The 21054-nt window shown below is 41.1% G+C and overlaps 1 protein-coding gene across 3 annotated transcripts; it reads left to right on the top strand.

The window, feature by feature from the left end:
• The first annotated feature begins 7885 nt into the window (after positions 1-7885).
• ACSL5 (acyl-CoA synthetase long-chain family member 5) lies at positions 7886-20112 on the top strand. 3 transcript variants are annotated; one of them, XM_010282280.1, is made up of 20 exons: positions 7886-8041; positions 8607-8715; positions 9386-9450; positions 9527-9628; positions 9958-10057; positions 11288-11466; positions 12150-12182; positions 12401-12452; positions 13009-13082; positions 13527-13604; positions 14543-14677; positions 15159-15293; positions 15368-15463; positions 15995-16067; positions 16932-17020; positions 17101-17217; positions 17686-17829; positions 18817-18918; positions 19291-19362; positions 19799-20112. In XM_010282280.1, exons 1-20 carry the CDS (start codon positions 7886-7888, stop codon positions 19937-19939), a joined length of 2052 nt encoding a protein of 683 aa, XP_010280582.1. In that variant the 3' UTR covers positions 19940-20112. The 3 variants fall into 3 exon arrangements, with proteins under 3 accessions (XP_010280582.1, XP_010280583.1, XP_010280584.1); XM_010282281.1 differs by having other exon boundaries at positions 18817-18922; positions 19295-19362; positions 19799-19939; XM_010282282.1 differs by lacking the exon at positions 9527-9628 and having other exon boundaries at positions 7988-8041.
• The last annotated feature ends 942 nt before the right edge of the window (positions 20113-21054 follow it).

Consider the following 21054-nt stretch of genomic DNA (forward strand, 5'->3'; position numbering starts at 1 on the left):
ATTGCCTCGGTACAACTGCTTGGTGTAGCTATAGAGATGGAGCCTTCTCCAAGCTCTTGCTTGTGTACAGACCTGCAGCTGTAACAGCGGACAGCAGAGACAAAGATTAACCAGAAATCAAGTTGCAAGTAAGAGAACTGGCAAAAAGCATGCTGCCCTTCCAATTCCTAAGCCCATCAGCCTGTCCAGACTATCTTCTCTGAGGAACACACTTATGCTCTGAGAACATGGAAACATTCCAGGTCAGGTTGGACGGGGCTCTGAGCAACCTGATCTAGTTGAAGATGTCCCTGCTCACTGCAGGGGGGTTGGACTAGATGACCTTAAATGGTCCCTTCCAACCCAAACTATTCTATGATTCTAATATTGTAAGATTATTTATGTCCCTGTCTGCTTACTCTGCTTTACCAAAGCCAGAAGGATGCACTGGAAAAGTGTAACAGAGCAATAAAGAATGATTATTTTCATAGCATTAAGAAATGAAACTGGAATTCAAAAGCCCTTCAAATAAAGTGAGCCCACACTTCCCACAGACTCCCAAAATTCAGATCCATGTCTTTAAGTGACAGCAGAGAAAACTGTACACTGAGCTAATGCTTCCCCTTTATTTATTTACAGCCTCAGCTATTTGCTAAAGGTAGATGGGCTATTTTAGCATTTTTGGATAGCAAAAGCTCATTTTGTGCCATGACCTTAAGGTTTATTATAAAAGCTCATTTTATCCACTGTCTATGAAAACCTTTTATGACAGTGGCAACAGAAAGGAAACAAGTTGATCTCTATACAGAAATTCTACCCACTGCTCATCTTAATTTGCTAATGGGTATGAAAGATACAGGTGTACATTTTATATAAATGTAAAAAAAAAGGCAAAGGTTGAGTTATTCATGACTCTGCTTTAGTTTTTGGCAGAGAATTACTAGCAGCAAATGGATTTGTGCCTCTCAAAAAGCCTCAAAATTTGCATGTCACTTCTTACGCATACTGGGGAAAGAGCATCAGCTGTATTCTAATTTATGAGCATTAAACAGAACCAACCATTAAGGAGAAGCTATCCTCCCCAAGGCTTTTCCGTGTGCATGCCTTAATTCAATTTATGTCAGAGCTGTGAGGTCCACTGAGTCCAGGCAATGCAGTGTATCCTTACCAGCTCAAGGACCTCTGCATCGCTTGCTGGGCTTCTGGCAGGCCAGGTAGGACGGTGCTGCAGGCATGTTCTCTCACACCCGCAGCCAAAGTCAATGCATCTGAGATAGGCAGCATTGCTACCCAACAGCTGGTCAGAGACAGGGCAAATTCACTGCTTTTTTTTCTTCCTCCTGGAAAAATAACAGCCTGAGGCCAGATATCCAAAAGGGCAAAACCATCAGAGAGGCACTCAAAGAAGGTGATAATGAGGCTGACTGGGCTGGGAGCCTGGCCTTCTTCCCCTTCCCTCTAACAGGCATTGCTCTTTCTCCAAGCGTAAGTGCACCCTGCCTGGCACTACTAAAGCTGAAGCTCGCAGCTTCACTGAAAACGCCACAGGAGCAGGTTTGGGTAGGCAAAGCCAAAGGCAGAGGAGTTGCATGCAGAACAAGCTACTTCTTTTTCATCTTCATGTAAAGCTTACAGCAAAATCAGTGAATTAAGCCTCAGCTTCTCTAAAAGTATATCTGCATTGCTAAGTAATGCCACAGTTACAGTGCAAGTTAGCTTTACCTGAACAGCATAAAGTTTACAGTAGCAATAAAAACATAATTACACTTAGTAAAGGCTATCTGTTTTAGCAAGCCAAGGTCCAGGACAGGTTGTATCCAGGATGCAAGTACATGCTATGTTATTCCATCCCAGCTGTAGTTAGTCTACCTAAGCAGGTTACTCCGAAATCACACAGCATAGAAAAAATTCCAGATGGGCAAACTGTTAAGTGAGAAAATAATTCCAAGATCTGAGGTCAATGCATTAAAGAGAGATAGGTGAAGATACTGTCTTCCCACCCCTCCAAACTTGCTGAAAAATTCCAGTTATATTAGACAAGCATTGGGGACAAAAAGGGAGATTGCAGCAGTTAAACAAAGAAGTGCAACTGTAAAACCATAAAGAAAATCCCTGTCATAGGAAACAAAACTGAAGTTTGAAACATGATTCACTGTTACTTTGTGCAAATAATTGCACTTATGTAAGTCTATACCACAGCAGAAAGAACTAGGTAGCTTTTGGGGGAAAAAAACCCAAAACAACACCAAAAACCCCACCAAAACCAGCAGCAAAAATGGGGATCCAGCCCACCAGCAAGTTATGTTACAGCAGCATACGAGAAATACTGTACTCCAGGCATTTTGTTGGCATTACAGGCTACAAAGCTCTGCTCAGCTTAATGTACATGCAGTTACAGAGAGAAAAATGCTATTGTGGAGAGTACAGCTTTGTGAACGGAGAAAATAATAGCAAATAGATTATAAACAACAAATGATAAATGCAATTTCAAAAGGTTTCTGTCTACTTTTCAGTTAGCTCTTCAGAAGCATGTAAACTTCAAGCTCTTTTCATCATCAAACAAAAAACTCAACCACTTCCCCTGTAATTTTTTTTTTTTTTTTCCCCTAACCACTTCAGTTCCCCCATGCAAGTTCCTCCCACTTACAAGCTCCCTTCCCAGCATGCTTTTCTGGTTGCTGGTTTATTTAAACTGGGAAAAGGGAACTAGCTGTAGTGTTTAACATGAGTGTTACCTGGTTGGTGGTGTTTTGCTGCTGCACTGGTAAGGCTCCCTGTTATTTAAGGAAAAGAGGTTGGCTTCCCACGCCATCTGCAAAATGGTAGGTGTTTTTGATCACTGGTTCTCATCTCTGTATTTGCTTAGAAATTTTTTCTGTATAAGTAATGAAATTTTCCTTTTATTTGTTTTATTGCTAATGGGCTTGCTGCTTGTCACTCACATGGGCTTTACTGTACCCTATGTGCAAATGCAGTGGTTAGCTGCAGGGCTCAAGATAATGAGTTTATCGGGAGCTTGCTAGGTAATCTCTGGTGGTGTGGTATCAGTTAGATGCTAACCTTAGGCTGAGTTAAGTTCAGGTATATGTTTACTCTTTGCTCTTTGTAATGTAAGTGCTATAATAATACGTAGTGATAAAAGACATTAGTATCTCAGAGTTTTTAGTGCTACCTTTTCTCTGTGCAGCTATGTAAGGTGCTTAATGATGATATCCTAACTTCATTAGGAGTTCTGTGTGAATTGTTGAGCGTTAGTTCTAGCTCTTTAAACCATGTTAGTTGTGTGTCTAGAGATAATTTCCTATTAATATAATGCTGATGCATGCAAGTTTTGCAAGATTGTGATCCTGTATTATCTAACAGGATAAGCAGTAACAGAACCCATTATACTGACTCTTTTTAAACTTTTCAAAACTTTAAAGGGCTAGTTGAATATGTTCTATCTTTCTGAGTAGGTAGTTTTCAAGGAGAAAACCTGATATAAAAGCATATATGAAGGCTTGGCTTTTAAATTTATCTGACAAAACAACTTTCAGTACTAAGCAGTGTCACGGTGTCATTGCGCTCCTGATGGAGGACAGTAATATCAGATATAGAAAAATTCTTTACAAAAAATGGTTTTTCTATTTAAGTATACTAAAAGCCTGAGCTCAACAGATTTCATAAGCAAGGTGTAGAAATAGCCTGTAACATGTAGTCTGAAACCACAGAGCACTATACTTCCTCAGAGTCAGTTACGGAGGCCTTGTTCTTTCCCACCCCATAGCAGAGTGCTTCTCAGCAGAGATCAAAGGATACTTGAACTGTTTGGCTCTGACTTTCATAAGAGGTACTCTGAAAGCAAAGCCTAACTAAAGTGCATCTCAGGCTTAATGCAAGTTACTGTGGAATTTGCTTTGTGATTTTTACATGGCTCTTTTCAGTAGTCACTGCTGAGCTTTTGCACTTCAGCTTCTCTCTGGATCCTAAAAGTTAGATGTTCCTAAACCTTGCAGAACACAAGACAACTCCTTGCTGCAGCTGGAGGAAGATGGGATATAATGCTTCCAAGGAGTAAGAACTGGCACAGTGGCTCACATCTGCAGGACACCAGGCAAGAGCCGCACTGTGTAAGCAAATGTAGAGTGAGCTACTAGTGGTTAACTAATTAGTGATCCCAGTGTTGTTGCTGTACTCCACTCTTCCTGCTTAGAAAGAGTCAATGTTACCTTACTAATGCTGATGAACAAGATGTCATGATCACCTCAGAAGCTTATGCAAACTGTTCCTTAGGTGAACTTGAGAGAAAGAATATAATTCTAGAAAACATTCTCCTAGGCAGTGCATGACCATTGCTTCTGAAATTGTGCAAGTATAAGAGTTTGCTTTGCTGTCTGTAAAAAACTACTGTGATGGAGATGACAATGATGTATTTCTTCATACTTATGTGCTTGGAGGGACAAAGCTCAATCACTTTCCAGTGGAGAGAACGTCCTGACTTGAAGAGAATAGAGAATAACTGTTTCATTCCTTCTAGCTAGTGAAGGAATTGCTGTAGACTCAGTGGAAGAGGAGGTGTACAGTAGAAGTGAGAACACATACTCCTGAACTCAAAGGCAGTAAATGGTATCGCTGTAATCTCTTCTGATAAAAAACTAAGCCTTTGCACTCCAGAGACAAGTGCATCTTATCCCCGACCATTGATCAGGGCAGACAACCCAAGTACACTTCAACTGTCTTGCATCTTATTGCACAAGAGGACTAATAGGTGGTTTGAGACATCTTGTGCATTTTGTATCTTACTGGTCACTGGGAGCTGAGCCCTTCAAAACTCAGGGGTTTCAAGCATTCCACCCCCTGCTCCCCACATGCTTAAGAAAGCAGCTGGTGCCCAGACTTGCCCTGCAGTGGAAGCTGGTGTCTGTCAAAAATGCCCTGGCTTTGTCTCATGCTGCACTGAGTCGAGTTTTCACTCAGTTGATATAGATCAGGTGTTATGTATATATAGGGCATTTGGATTTGTGGTTAAGCTCTGGTTGTAGTTGCTCCTTAGGACAGAAGTAGGGTAGAGCTGTTCTCTTCCCATGGACAGAAAACTCTGAAGTACAGACTCTCTGCTCACTCTTCTGCTTTGAAGGCAGCAGGATTAAGTGGCTTTTGGAGGATACCAGAGGCGATTAACTAGCAGTGACTTGGATTTGACAGGTAGTTACAGTAGAAGCTCTAGGCATAGGAAACAACTGTCCTAGTGCTGGGAACTGAGATGGATTTGCTGACAGTCTCTTGCCACAGCTTGAATAACACACCCTATAGGAGTGACTAAAACCCATCTGAGGAAACATGGTTGGAAAGTAAAAGCAAAACACTGCCATTATCCTATTTTTAAAGTAGGGAAATTGAAAATAGTCTTTCAGACATGAAAAGCATTTTTTTGTGTGTGTGTTGCAAACAAGATTTAGGCATCTGTGCTTTTTTGACATAGCACTAATTTCTGTAGCTTTAAAGGATGTTAGGTTTTGACTCTCACATGTAAGTCTCATTCAGTGCTGTAAGCAGGCTAATGAAGGCACTTACTAAAAAAACCCCTAAAACCTAGAAGCAAATGAGCATACAATAGTTCCCAGACTTTAGAGATAAACTTGACAACAGGTCTTTCCTTAAATTAAAAATCCACTTGGCCTATAACTGAAAATCATCCTTGACTAGCTGTAGAGATGCTGGTTAGGTTACACTGGGATTAGACTACTGTCTGGTTTCTCTTTCTCTCTATGTGAGGGACTTGTGGAGTCAATTCAGAATCTGAAGGCAAAAGCTTTACTGCATTTAATCACCTTCCGGCTTTTCTCTACTTGATCAGGTGTTCTCTCTAGACTTTGAGTTCTCTGCTGCAAGCATCATTATTCTTCAGGGCCTGATGTTCAGTCTTCCTAGATGTCTTGGCACAAACTGGTTTGAATGTCAGTCAGTGAGGAGATGAGAATACCCTGATGGAAAGTTTTTCAGTGACTTATCTACTGCTGCATGGAGCATTTGGGGTTAGTGGGTTCTCTGATCCTTACCACAAAAAGGACAGACAAATGCCCTCTGCTAACTTTCTGTGAAATAAGTCCATGTAACAGACAGGAGCTATTTGTGACAACTGCACCGATCTGTCTGATTAGGCAGTGTTAATGCTAAGCAGTGTTAATAAGTCATAGTAGAGGACTTGGTGCTATAGACTTGATCCCCAGTTCTGTTTATTAGCTCTAGCACGATACTCTACAGGCAACCAATCCTTCCTGGTTTCCAGGAAATTGTCTTTAAAATGACTATTAAAATTGGCACGAGAGCACACTTCAGCCATTAAAACTAGTACAGCTGTACAGGCCTGTGGTCTCTTCAGTTGCCTGCGTATAGCTCTTCTCCTACTGCTAACCGAAAAATTTCATATCCAGGGAAGAGTCATCTGAAATGCACCGAGTGGAAACTCCTTTTGGCCCATCTGGGGATGGAAAAAGACTAGAAAATAGCCCAAGCTGATTGCTGTTAATCAAAATTCGGGGGAGTTGAACATGAGTATTCATATTCTTCTAAAAAGATGTGAGAATAGATGTGCCAAGGTCTAGTTTTGCCAACTTCTAACAAGCTAAGCTTCCAACATACACATGGTGCAAATGTGATTTGCTCTGTCACTTGGATCTAGTAGTGGGCTCTGAGTTACCGGAATAAAGCTTGCATATCCAACTTCTCTTCATGTTGGAGAGTGGAGGTGCCTCTACCAAGCTGCCTCAGTGCCCATGTTATACAAAAGTGACTTGTTCGTGTTAACAAAAGAGGAAGTGGCTGGCTTGCACCATAAACCAGATACTGCTTAATCACCTACAGAAAGCTGTTTACTAACTGCTCCAGTAATGGGTTACAAGGCCGAATGTATAAATGTATAAATCATCATGAGCATTTAATAATTCACTTTAATAATCTTCAGTCTTCCAAACAGAGCAGTGCTAGAACGTAAACTGTTAAGTGGCTTTGCTCTGAACGTAAACTTGATCAGCGAACCTGGTTTTAGGGCATTTTTTTCTCCAGGCTCAGTTGATAAAGGCCCAGAGGAAAGGTGTCAAGATGGATGATATCCTGTGCTGCAGAAAGAGCAGGTTTGTGCTTCCTATGTTTGATATGCCCAGTGACTGGAACGGTGGGTCAGTGCAGAATGCCAAGAGCAGTTCCCGCCTTTCTTGCTGTAGCACAATTTTTTTGGACTCTCAATACATGAAATTGAGGTCAGGAGTTTGAAGGGCACATTGTAACTGAAGCTTAGAGTAGAAAAGAGGTCTAAGGAGTTGGTACTTTTCAGATATGTAGGCGGTATGCTCTTGGCAGCTTGGACTTGATGACAAGCCTCTGAGCCTTATCCAGACTGCTTGTCCTGCAGATTTATATATGTAGATGTAACAAACCTGTAATTTGGCAATTATTTACCCCTACTATTTTAGCAATACCTCCTCCTTTGTACAGCTATAATATAGAGGAGTCTTCTTTCTTCCACTTCTCACATCACTGAACTGTAGGCATTTTTTGGTTATACTTAACCTGTGAAATTATATACTGGTTTTCCCCAGGCAGATTTTTACTCTTGAATAGAAAGAATTGACATTTGTTCTTTGCCTGACTTCATCAGGCTTCAGCTTTTTGTGGAAGTGGATGCAGCATGGATTACGATTTATGGGGACAGGTGACTTGAGATCTCTTAAGAGGTTTAAAGCATTGCATAAGCATGCTTCATTATTGTACCAGGACTCTTTAGGGGCAAACTGCTGAAATGATTTGTACTATTGCTTAACAAACTACTTAAGTAACCGTGGCTCATAGGTAGTGAGTGCTTCTAACTCATGTTTACTAAACCTCCTGTTTGTTTCAGGTTCAACTCTGGCTCCACTGACCCAGCACAATGATCTGGATACTTCAAGTCTTGTTCTCACCGCTGCCAACACCAGCACTGATTAGTCTTATTGCATTTGGAGCTGGCATCTTCCTGTGGGTGATAAGCAGGCCAAAACCTGTTTTGCCTCCTGTTGACTTGAACAAGCAGTCAATAGGAATTGAGGTAATACTTACTCTGGTTGTGGGCATAGGCTATTTTTGAGCTTAATCTGAATACCAATCCATTCTGACTCTGAGTATCTGTGGCAACTCTCCTCTGATATACACAGCCTTCTTTCCCAGGTGTACAAGTCAACAATATGGTGGGGAGAAGGGAAGTCTTAAGACACTAAGAGTAAGAAAGAGCAGCTCTTGCTGCAGGGTTAGGTGGGCTTTTTACCATACGGCCTTGGCTGTCACTGACTTTTTTTCTGTCTGAACATTTCTTTAAATGCTTTGCATCAGCTTTGAGGTTGGTGCTAGACTTCATGTAACCAGGCAAGTGGTAGCACTTGATCTTAGGCAAGATCTCCCTAATAACCTGTAATTGAATATTAAGCTAGGCCATCTAGAAAATTCCCCTGCATATGACTGATGACTGACTAGATCAAAATCAAGAAGGAAAATGAGACTTCCATAACAATGCAGTGCTACTGAAATGCTTTAAAGGAGATTGCTGGGAGAATGACTGAGGAACAAATGACGTTGCATCTGTCCTGCACTGTTTCATAACTATGTTCTGTTCCTAGGGAGGAGCCAGAAGAGGTGCACTTTTGACAGATAATAACCTGCTGTCTTACTACTTTGAAGATGGTAAAACCCTGTATGAAGTTTTCCAGAGAGGACTGCATGTTTCTGGTAAGCTTTGCATCTGCTATTTAGTACTTGTGTATCAAGTAAATAAAAATTATTCCAAGCTCTTTTGCCTTGCCTCTTGTCTGTTGTAATAAGTCCGGCTAGCAAAAGCTTTCCTAGGCTTCTGTTGGGTAGAGTGGCAAGTGACCATATTTTATCCCCCCCACCCTGACGAAGACTACACATAAGTAGTCTTAGTTGGCAGACTGGGCAGGAACAAGCATCAGAGGCTTAAGAAGGTAGAGTTCAGTGAAGGGTTAGCAGATACTGAGCATCAGAAGGAGTTGGGCGAGAACACCTCTGCTTTGTCTTATGATGTGGGTTTTAGTGTAAAATTACTGCCTGTTTACCACAGGTTGGAATTTGTGCACGTGACTTCAGGAGTCCCATGCATAGAAATACATGATAGCTTGCAAGCTATTTCAGTCTCATGTGGGTTGTGAAATCAGAAAGTATCACCAGATCTTGGAAGTATTGCTTGTAAGGATAAAGCCAAAAGTCTTACAAACTTGGTTCGGGCAGAGTGCTTAGCTATAGACACTGTGCACTTCCATGCTCCATGCAGTTAGCTGGATGTCTGACTGAAAGTATTGCTCATGTAAAGTGTTGCACTGAAGTGCCATGCAACTTCAGTACTGAGCTTTACGATTGCTTTTCTGAACTCTTCCATTAGAAAATGGCAGCTGTTTAGGCTACAGAAAACCCAACCAACCCTACCAGTGGCTGACGTATAAACAGGTGAGTATTGTACATGACATTATTTAATTTGGGATACTGCTTTGTAACACTAAAGTGGGGGAAAACTATTTTACAGGTTTTGGACAGAGCTCAATACCTGGGATCAGGGCTTCTGCAAAAAGGATGCAAACCATCATCAAACCAGTTTATTGGCATTTTTGCTCAGAATAGGCCAGAGGTAAGGAAGAAATTGAATATTCTTTTCCAGAATATTCTGACACCCTGGGGAGAAGAGGGTCTGCACTTAAATAGCTTGAGGCCACGTGAGGAACCATCACAACTGACTTTTCCCTTCCAGGTTCCTTTATTAGTGACTGAGCACACACAATGCCAGGCATTGTAGTACAGTGATCTTGAACCCTAACTATTCTAAGAATCCCATGAACATGCTCCTTACGCAACCCCCACTACTAATGTGCATAGGCTAGTCAAGCTGTATGAAACCTGTAGGTAATCCTGTCTTGTGAGCTGCTAGTTTTCCTTAGCTGTACTGTTTTCTCTCTTCAGTGGATCATTTCAGAGTATGCCTGCTACACTTACTCAATGGTTGCTGTTCCGCTCTACGACACTCTGGGGCCAGAGGCCATTATATATATTGTTAACAAAGGTAAATAATGAATTCCAGTATTTCATAACGATTCCTCTAAGAAGCTTTGTTTTGAGAAGGCTGACGTTCAAGGGAATTTGATGCAAAAATCAGAGTAGCTTTAACCTTACTGCTGTTATACTTTTATAGACACTTAATTTCTGTAAATGAAGCTGCTTTGCAAGGGGACATGGTTCAATGCCTAGAAAAAGCCAGTGGACTTCCTATGTCTCCTAGCATCTCAAGTGCAAGTCCACTGAAGACCTGCTAGATCCTGTGGATCATCCTGCAATAAGAGTGCTCAACTATTTGCCATTTGAGATTTTGCAATCTTGAACTCCTGCACTGCCAAATAATCAGACAATGCAGACAGGCTTGCATGCAAATTAAGACTCAACGTGTGTCTCCTGATTTAAAGTTGTAGGATGTAAAGAGTGGAGGATAGAGGGGTAAAGATAGATTAAATAGATTTAGGCATATCTAGTTAGGGCCTGTTGTTCTACACAAGCAACAACTAGCATGCCATCATGGAAGAAACTGGTGAGAAAGCTTGAATAAATCTTCAAACTTTCTTCCCCCAGTCTTAGGGGAGATGCAGGGGTAAAAAATATCCACTGCTGTCACAATGACCTGGGATCCAACCCATAAACAGGATTTGCCAAGCAAATCCCTTCAACAGTTATGCTGGTGAACCTTGCAAACAAGTCTTGCCTTGGGACTATACAGCTGTGACTTACTAGGCTAATGGGGGACCAGCATGTTCAGGCAAATCCAATTCCTCTGCTGACTTAATGGGACATGCTTTTGTAATTGCATAAAACCCTCCTGCACATGCAGGGGAGCTGAGGCATTAACTCAGAATTTTTATCTACCGCTTTCAAACAGGCCTAAATTTCCTTATATTTAAGGAAGATGGCTAAACCTACACAACCAGTGGGGACAATTCTGAGCTTTTATGGCAATACCAAAAGTTTAAATGCCTATCTTGGCCATGACTGAAGATATTTGTCGTCAGTTCCTCGGCATTTGCCCTTTCTTTGTATAGCTATAATCTTAAGTTTGCCCCATCAGTTGGCCATTATAGAAGGAACCTTCTTAGCACTGTAAGCCAGCCACTGAATCCGTATGAACAAATGCAAATGGCCTTGGAACAAACCAATGCTATGTTCTAAAAGTCTGTGCTAGTGAGCTATTGCTCACTAGCCTCATGTCTTCTAAACAGACTTCTGAAATGTAATTTCTTTTCTGTAGCTGACATAAGCATTGTGATCTGTGACAAACCTGAGAAGGTGCAGATCTTGCTTGAGAACTGTGAGCAAGAAAAGTCCCCATGTCTGAAGACTATCATTCTCATGGATCTCTTTGATAAAGAGCTCAAGGACAGAGGAGCTAAAGTGGGAGTTGAAATTCTAGCACTGCAGGAAGTTGAGGTAGGTGACTAAAGGCTTCTGCTTGATCTTGCAGAGGAATATGTTGTCAGCTAGACATCTGGAACTTCTCTATCAACAATGACACTCTAATGTAAGCATTATCCAGTTGTCACACCTATACCTGAGATCTTGATGAGCAGTCACTTTGAAACTTGATATATTTAGCCAAATGGACTTGCAGAGTTCAAATCATTGGCTAAAGTTGTGTCCATCTGTTGTGGAGAGTCAGTATGCATCAAACTGAAGACCTCCTTAGCTTAATTCATGGTGCAGTTGTAACAGGATTTATCAGGCTTCTAAGCTGGCAGTTGAGTCTAATTGAAACTGGAAGTGCAAGTTACTGACTGCTTTGACATCCCAATACTAGGCTTAATCTTCCAGATATGATGCATAAATGTGAAGTATAAGAGATGTAGCCTACATCAAATAAAATGAAATATCTCCACTCAGGAATTCCAAATTCCTTAAGTAGTTCTGATCACTTTCTACATACTCAAATCACTTCTACAACCCCAGGAGTCAGTGCGTATTTAATTCAGGAAGACTAGTGTTTGTCTCCGAGACACAGTATCAAGAGGCAAAGTAAATCAAGTATTATATTTGAAGTGTAATTACCTATTCATCTATCGTAGTTGCACATCTTTCTGTTGCAATTGTTAAGCTGCATTTTCTCTTTAACGCAGGAGCTGGGAAGAAACAACATCAGAGAGCCAGTTGTAAGTACCTCTGTGGAACAATTATAAACTTGCAAAAATAGTTGCTGAAAAGACCTCTTGCTGTGCTGCTAGCAGAGAAGGCTGGCAGGTTTGGGGTTGTTTTTTGTATCTTTTTCCAAACAGAATCCCTGATTCATCCTACTTTAGGAAGTGTATGTAAATACTGATAAGCAACATAATCCTTACTCTGTTCACCTTATGTAGCTTTTTCCCTCTAGCCTCCTAAGCCTGAAGATCTTTGCATTGTGTGTTTTACTAGTGGAACCACAGGTAAGAGAATATTTAGTGATGCTTCCCCACTAAAACAATCTCCCTGTGATGAAAAAAAAATTACTTTCCAACACAAAAAAGGAAATGCTAACAACATAGAAGTAAAACAGTAGATTAGAACAGCATCAAGCCACTACTGCAGTTTTACTTGGGACATTGTCACTACAAGTCAAGTACACTAAGACAAAGCTTCTTAGAGCCGGGGGGAAGAATAGCCAAATTCATGTTGTCTTGCCCTATGAATAATACAGTCTTAATGTTAAAGTGATGGTTGCTTAACTGTGTCTGTATTCTGATCCACAGGGGCTAGAGAAACATCTTGTTTCAGCATTCTCTATGCTACTCCTAATTACTCTGCTGTTTCAGTAGACATTTCCTTTATGTAATATCCATAGCTGAAAGTGCTCAAGATGAGGCATATTTGTGATCTCTTAAGACAATGCATGCTATGACCAAGTCTAATACCAGGATAGTTCAAACTGAGCGAAACAAGACACGGGAAACTGACAGCAGAAGCAGTCAGAGCCACATCTGACTTTGCTCGATCTCTCCAAAGGTAACCCTAAAGGAGCCATGCTGACACATCAAAATGTTGTTGCAAATGCTGCTGCATTCCTTAGAAGCACAGAGGTAAGCTACTGCTAATGGTGATCTTTAGGCCATGCCACTCGGTCGTGAAACTAATGTGGGCATTTTCTGCAAACCATTCACTCCCAGCAAACTCATGCTTTCCTAAGTGCCCATATTTTAATGGGACAACCAAGAAACTTGGTTTAACCCTGAACAAGAACTTCCACACAGAAGTTAGTCTAGAATGAGTCAGTCCTAAATGCCAAGACTACTAAACTACCCTATTTCAAGTCTTGCCAAAACATAAAACTCATCTTGATCTAATGCGGCTGAGTTACAGCTGCAAATTTTGAAGAGGTGATGGATAAGCCCGAGTTGCTTCAGTCATTTTAAGTGTCTATTTCAAAGTACTCAAACTGATCCAAACTTTATTATCTTTCTACTTAAGAGTAACTCAAGCAGGCATAGGGAGTGCTAACCTGCTTCTATGTCCTTCCCCTCTAGAACATAGTTGAGTGTTCAAGTTCAGATATCACCATGTCCTACCTTCCGTTGGCTCACATGTTTGAGAGAGTTGTACAGGTAAGTAGACTCTGTGCATGCTGCTAAGCTTCTGTAGAAGACCTTGGTTGTATGAACTAGTTCAGACAGTAACACTTGTTAGAAGCCTAATATGTTAGAATACCTAAATGGTTAAGACCACCTACCTAAAATAAAACCCTGAACTGACTAAATAATGCCTAGTAATTGCTCCAAGATATGGCTGCTGTCTTCATTAAATGAAGCTTTGTTCTTCAGCCTCACTAAGTCTGTGATTTACTAAAGAAATCAGCAGGGGAGATTAACAGCATCAAGACCTTAGTCAAGCATAGTGAAAGCAGTTTAAGTACTCGAAGGTAAACAGTGGTATGTTCTTCTCTGTTTACTCTGCTGGGCTGTGTCATCCTGCCTATCTGTTTCCTAAGCTGAAGTTCTAGTCTTCCAATTAATGCACTTCCTCCAGCATGTTGTATAAGTAATGCTTCCTACAGGGAACACTAGCATCTCTGGCAGGATCTAACTTTTCTACATGTGATGGTCTCCAGAACAGTATCTTAACCTGGATTCCTCACCCACTATTTAAAGCAGAATGTGTCTTGTTCTATTCCTTGTCAAGCTGTTAAAATCTGTTGCCTTGTATTTAAGTTTCTAGGTATCTCAAAAGATATCAAAATAGAACAGCTATTACAAATGTGGTGAAGCTCATATTAATTGTATTCAACCATAACATGAAACTTTGTTTTGTGGTGCTTGTGGACTACAAATCAAAGTTGTATGTCAGAACTTAATCTATGCATCTGAGCTTCCATAAATCAAATTATAATAAAAGGTATGATAGCCTTCTGTATTTCCTCAAAACCTATTCATACAAGAACTTTCCTACCACCGGGCACTGGAAATCATGCCGCTTTCCATAGACAAATAATGGCTAATGAAGCTAGGAATGATCCTTGACTAAACATAGTTTGGTCAATTTTTAGACTGTGGTCTACAGCTGTGGAGCAAAAGTAGGCTTCTTCCAAGGAGACATCAAGCTGCTAACAGATGACATGAAAACCTTGAAGCCAACGCTATTTCCAGTTGTACCAAGACTGCTCAATAGAATATATGACAAGGTATGTGAACAATTTTAGTTCAATTATCTTAGTGCGCATATATCTAAGCAAGCATACAAGTTTAAATTCATGTTGAACACATCATAACATCACCACTAGTTAACTACTCCTTAGCATGAAGAATTCTTTAAAATTCTTTCTGAGGAGATGGAAAGAGTCCTGGGAACTGGAGTATGAGAACAGCGTATCCAGTCATGACTGGATAAGTCTGTTGCTGTTCAGAGACAGAAAGTTTGTTTACTTTTGGAATGCAAATGAAGCAAGTGCACAGCTAGAAGGATCCCTATCCCTCAAAGCTATGGCTGAAGTATGTCAACAGTAACACAAATTAGTATTGCTCTTTGGTTCATCTCCTAGACCACGGCCATAGTGAAGACAGATTGTAGAACATCAAAGTAAGATACGGTGCCTCATAACAAAACGAGAACTGGAGGTACAGATGTGAGTTAAACCCAAGAGTCACAGATAATTTTCCTTACAGATACAAAGTGGTGCAAAAAGCCCAGTGAAACGTTGCCTGTTAAACCTTGCTGTGACTATGAAGACGGCTGAAATAAAACAGGGCATATTTCGAAATGACAGCATTTGGGATCAACTAATCTTCAAAAAGGTTCAGGTAAGTTATTCCAAGTGTAAGTAACCTGAGCAATGTAGTATTGGAGGAACTGATGGCTTCTATTTCACTTGTAGGAAACCATGGGTGGAAGAGTGCGTATAATGGTAACAGGCGCAGCCCCTATATCTCCCTCTGTCCTGACATTTCTTAGAGCAGCATTAGGCTGTCAGGTAAGCTGAGGTTTTTTTCTTAAAGTAAGACCGGTTTGATTATGCCCAAATAAATGACCAGTGATACAGCTGTGGTCCAGCCCAGTTTGTTCCTGGGGAGATTGCTGTCAGTCTTCAGTATTTACAGGCTGCTTGATCCTAGTTAACTGTAATGGGAACAAAATTCTGCAGGCCTGGCTTCAAACTACACTACCAAAAAAATACAGTGTAGGGTCTGGGAAAAGGAATAGAGCAGCAGAAACAGGAACATGCAGCGCCCAGAGGCAGCTGCCTCTGGGCTTTATGGCTTATCCTGACTGTCAATGAGCTCCCAATGTTAGTACATTTGAGAACAGAGTTCAGAGAATGAGATGACCAAAGCAAAGTTTGGATAGATGAACATCTGGTTACACCAATAAGACCAAGAAGTCTTAAAAGGCTAAGATGATTGTCTTCTTTCCTAAGACGACTTGTGCATGGTCATAGTTGAAACTGAGCTCTTTCACACTAACAACTTCATGTTCAAAAGGATATTCATCCTTTCTCCCACAGATCTTTGAAGCTTATGGCCAGACTGAATGCTCAGCTGGATGTACCTTCTCAATGCCTGGAGACTGGACAACAGGTATGGTAGCTGAGACTTGGAAACTCCCACAGCTGTCAACAAAGTGGCACGCAAGCTTAGGTGCTCTACTGCTTTTAGTTCAATTAAAGTTAAATTCTGGGTACTTAACCTCAAAGTCATTCTTGGAAGCAATAGTCTCCTGTATGCTTAATAGGTACCAAAATTCTTAACTCGAGCAGGTGAGGGACTCTTGTGTAAAGTGACATAAGTCAGCTTAGACTTTGTCCCAGTGTACAGGAAAGGAGTGTCTGTACAGAGTTGAGCGAACTGGACAAGGACTTTCCCAAATGGCTTTAAGAAACTAGCTTTAGATCCCAAATAACTTGTTTTATTCAAAGAATTATGACTAAAACATCAGACATGATACTTGACTATTTTCCTTGAAGATTTAGCTTTCATCTTAACAAGAATGTTTTGAATATTGGCTATTCTAAGTTCACCATCTTTGAGGACATAATAACTGCAGAGCATAATGAGGATGAAATGCAAATGAATACCAGGGTCTATGAGGGAATTCTGTGGAGGCAAGTGTGTTACATGGTTGGTGTGGTAGACTACACTAATAAATGGCTCTAAGCATTGAGGGTTAGCTAATACTTCTGCATTAACTCTATGAAAATGGCATTACAATAACTTTCTTGAACATGCGGTGTCAGACTCCTTTAAACAGTACTGGTTCTTGCTAAAGCAGTGAACAAATAGCCATTAAGTATCTACTATGCCTGAAGTCTTCATACGTAGGGGGCACCTGAGTTCTCCCATCTTGCTTCAAGACCTAGTCTTTCTAGCTTTAGCTCAAACAGGACCAACTGCTAGCAGAATCCCCAAAACATAACTGTCCTTGTTGTTGTTTTTCTCTCTTAGGCCATGTTGGAGCCCCTCTGGCTTGTAATATCATAAAACTAGATGATGTGGAAGAAATGAACTATTTCTCTTCTAACAATGAAGGCGAGGTAGGTATCGTTTCCTCTGTGTGTCAGGAGATGCTGAAACGTAAGACTTGGTGACTAACAATGTTCTGTGCTTGCTATAGGTCTGCATTAAAGGACCAAATGTGTTCAAGGGTTATCTGAAAGACCCTGAGAAGACAGCAGAAGCAATTGATAACGATGGATGGCTCCACACTGGAGACATAGGGAAATGGTTGCCAGTGAGTAATTGCTTAATACAAACCAACCGTTGGATGTCAATTCCTGGCTAGCTTACAGTAATTTGAAAAGCTGGAGAAGTGAGCTCTAGAATAAAAGCCTTAACATGGTATTTTGTTATCATTCACCAAGTAACTCCAGGCAAAGCTCTAAAGACCCATTAGGTTACAAGATCTCAAATAACACCTGCTAGGCCAGTAGTTAAGACTATGTCACTTCCACAGTGAAGAACAATGTGTCTTGGTTTCTGTCAGAAGAGAATAAAGCAGCTACTTTAATCTAATCTTTGTCTAATCATGTCCTGAGCTAACTGGACAAATTAGACAAAGTGGCCCTTCTGTCTGTAGAGAGCAAAGACCAGTTCTAGACTAGCATTTGCCTTTCATACAACAAAACCAAACCTATTACCTTCTACTTCTTATAGAAGCAAGACAGACTTGAAACTAATGGCCTCTACCTTTAACTTGTAGAATGGAACACTGAAGATCATTGATAGAAAGAAGAATATATTTAAACTTGCACAAGGAGAATACATTGCTCCAGAGAAGATAGAAAATGTCTATATCAGAAGTGGTCCTGTAGCTCAGGTCTTTGTGCATGGGGAAAGCCTGAAGGTAAGTGATGTTAGGAGTGAGCATCCTACAAGATTCCTCTGACAATGAGTTCTGGAAGACCAGGGTACAAATGTATGCATTTACAAGAGTCCTTGAAGAAGATCTGTTCCAGAGAGTGCCAGGTTTACAGGAATATCCTTTCAGACCTGTAGCCTTCCCAATTGACACCAAAGAAAAGGAGATCTTGGCATTAAGTTGCAAGCTGGGTAAAGGCTAATCACATACTTGTATGGGAATAGTATGCCAGGTCAGCTTTGTACAGTTTAGAATCATAGCATAGTGTGGGTTGGAAGGGACCTTTAAAGGCCATCTAGTCCAACCCCCCTGCAATGAGAAGGGACATCTTCAGCTAGATCAGGTTGCTCAGAGCCCCTAACCTGACCTTGAAGGTTTCCAGGGATGGGGTACCTGCCACCCCTCTGGGCAACCTGTGCCAGGGTTTCACCCCCCTCATTGTGAAAAATTTCCTCCTTGCATCTAGTCAAAATCTGCTCTCTTAGTTTAAAATCATTACCCCTTGTCCTATGACTACAGGCTCTGCTAAAGAGTCTGTCCCCATCTTACTTATGGGCCCTCTTTAAGTCCTGGAAGGCTGCAGTAAGGTCTCCCCAGAGCCTTCTCTTCTCCAGACTGAACAACCCCAACTCTCTTGGTCTTTCTTCATAGCTGGGGCATTTCTCCACTCCTTTGCCACAGAGGTGTCACCTATGCTAGCAGAGGCCAGTCTTCAATCTGTAAACCAGACAAAAATAATTGCTCGAGCATTCAGTGCACACAATAAACTGTGTTAGTGCTTCAATTATTGCTGTCAGAACTCAGATAAGTTATTTGAAAGTCCTTGTAGCTATCTTCCAAACTCTGGAAATGAATGGGGCTGTAGATGTGGCTTGTTATAGACACTGTCCATAATCAAGTTCACATAGACAATCAAAGTAATTTCAGATGCCTTATTTTGGTCTCAACATGACTACTTCCACTTGTCTTCAGTCTTTTCTAATAGGTATAGTGGTTCCTGATCCTGAGACACTTCCAGAATTTGCAGCAAAACTGGGAATAAAAGGTTCCTATGAAGATGTCTGCAAAAATCCAGTGAGTGGCTTTATGGTTTTGGTGGGTTATAGATAGAATTTAATTACGAGTGAGTCCAATCTTGCATTGCTTTGACTTCATTCTACCCACCTCTTTTGTAAATTAAGCTGGCTTAATGCTGGGTGACTCATACAAGAAGCCTTACAGTAAAAACTGGAACTAAGTGTCTCTTGATGTTTCAAAGGCTATCACTGCTTATTTTCAAATGAGACGATAGACATGATCTTGTAGTGGCCTTAATATGAGAAACCTTGAATGTTGAAATATGTACATGTATTCTTGCCAACCTCAGTTTTCACTGACTGGGCAATGGGTATGGTCCTGAGTTGCAATTACAAAATGGCAGCTCTGCTCCTGCTCTGTTTCTTCTAGGCAGTGAAGAAAGCTATTTTAGAAGATATGGTCAGACTGGGGAAAGAGGCTGGCCTTAAATCCTTTGAACAAGTGAGTATGTCCAAATCCTGCTTGTCACAAGCACCTGTATTGCTAATGCAGAGGCTGGGAAGTCTTTGTTCCTTTTTGCTGTACCAGGATGGGACCCAAGACAGCTGCCCTGCACAACTGATTGAAGTAGGCTGTGAAACACTGACTGGCTGCCTGTCTCTTGACCAAGAGACAGGTGGCTGTACAGCGCAACAGTAGCAATTGCCAAGAGATGGAGTAGAGGTTCACCATAGGCTGCAGGAGCTGTACTGTAGTTCCAGCCTATCCTCCTGCTGTGTCAGCCAAAAGGAGTTCGACTTGTATCAAAAGACAGTTTAGTTACTGGAGCTCCTGAGATGAAGTGAATTCTTGCACGGAGCTCAAGGAAGCTTAGAAGAACTGTTGTTTGTTCTCTAAGTAATTATGTGTCACATGCCAAACTATTTTCTTTTAATAGGTTAAAGACCTGTATATCCACACAGAGATGTTCTCTGTAGAAAATGGACTCTTGACACCAACACTGAAGGCAAAGCGAGCAGAGCTTGTTAAACTCTTCCAGAAGCAGATTGAGGCCCTCTATTCAAGTATGCAGGAATAAGTGGCTAACTGCAATTAAACTGCATGGAGTACCCAAACATATCCGTGACACTACATGACCTATGGAAAACACACATGAGTGTATCAGAGCAAGAACTTAAATATATTGCTTCTGGTATCCTGGGAAAAATGACTTTCAGATGAAGACGGCTGTAGTGTAACTGACAACTGGCAGTGTTCACATCTTGCAGGACTAAGCATCAGCTGCCTAGGCAAAGCCAGAACTTCCATCTTCCTTGGACTGTGAATAAAGCACAAAAACACTCAAGAGCCTCAGCCTTTACAAGGCAGCTGTATGCACTTCTGTCAAACACAAATCCTCTTCTCCTGCTCCAACTATGTACTCCATTGCTACCTTTTGTGGACTGATCTGCAATCAGACTGAATTCTTTCATGCAGTTACATGGGGAGGGGGTGGGGGGGGAGTTTGAAAACGAAGTGCAAGAAAATAACACTTCACTTTCCACTCAGGATGCTATAACCTGTCTCAATTCAAGCTGTCACAATATGAATTGGAGCTTAACATCTGGTCAGCAACTACAGAAGTGAATTTTCTGTTCCTAGGCCTGCAGCACAAACTGTAGATTTGTTTTTAATGAAAATGAGTCTAAAGCAAATGTAGTTTATACTCTAGTAGGGGAGGCACTGGATCAGTTTTTGCACATGTTCTCAAATGCAATGGCAGTTATAAAGCCTTTACACTTATGAATTTGAGCCTGGTAAGTGGAAAACTTTAGCTGTCATTCCTAGGATGCAATAAATTGTAACTGCACAATCAAACCAAAGCCTGTGTGAGTGACTTGGTGAGTGGTCTCTTGGGTGCCATATGAACTGCTTCCACAGTGTTAATCTACAGTGAAAAACAGGAGCACTTTAGGCATGCTTGCATTGAAATGATACAAAATTTATTTCAACATATTGAGAACTAGCGAAAGCTACCTACAGCAGGCTTGAAGCACTGCAATACCCAGTGAACAAAGATCTGAGGTAAGGATGGTTATAGATGCAATGCAGGTCAGATTGCTGCAGCTTTTTTTTCCCCATGATACAGGGATTGCAGCTAAAAATAACAGCCAGTCTTCTCTACTTTCTTTAAAAAGCTTTCATCTAGTAGCT

This window comes from Phaethon lepturus, unplaced genomic scaffold (genome assembly GCF_000687285.1).
Source record: "Phaethon lepturus isolate BGI_N335 unplaced genomic scaffold, ASM68728v1 scaffold6262, whole genome shotgun sequence".
In the NCBI taxonomy this organism is placed as follows: domain Eukaryota; kingdom Metazoa; phylum Chordata; class Aves; order Phaethontiformes; family Phaethontidae; genus Phaethon; species Phaethon lepturus.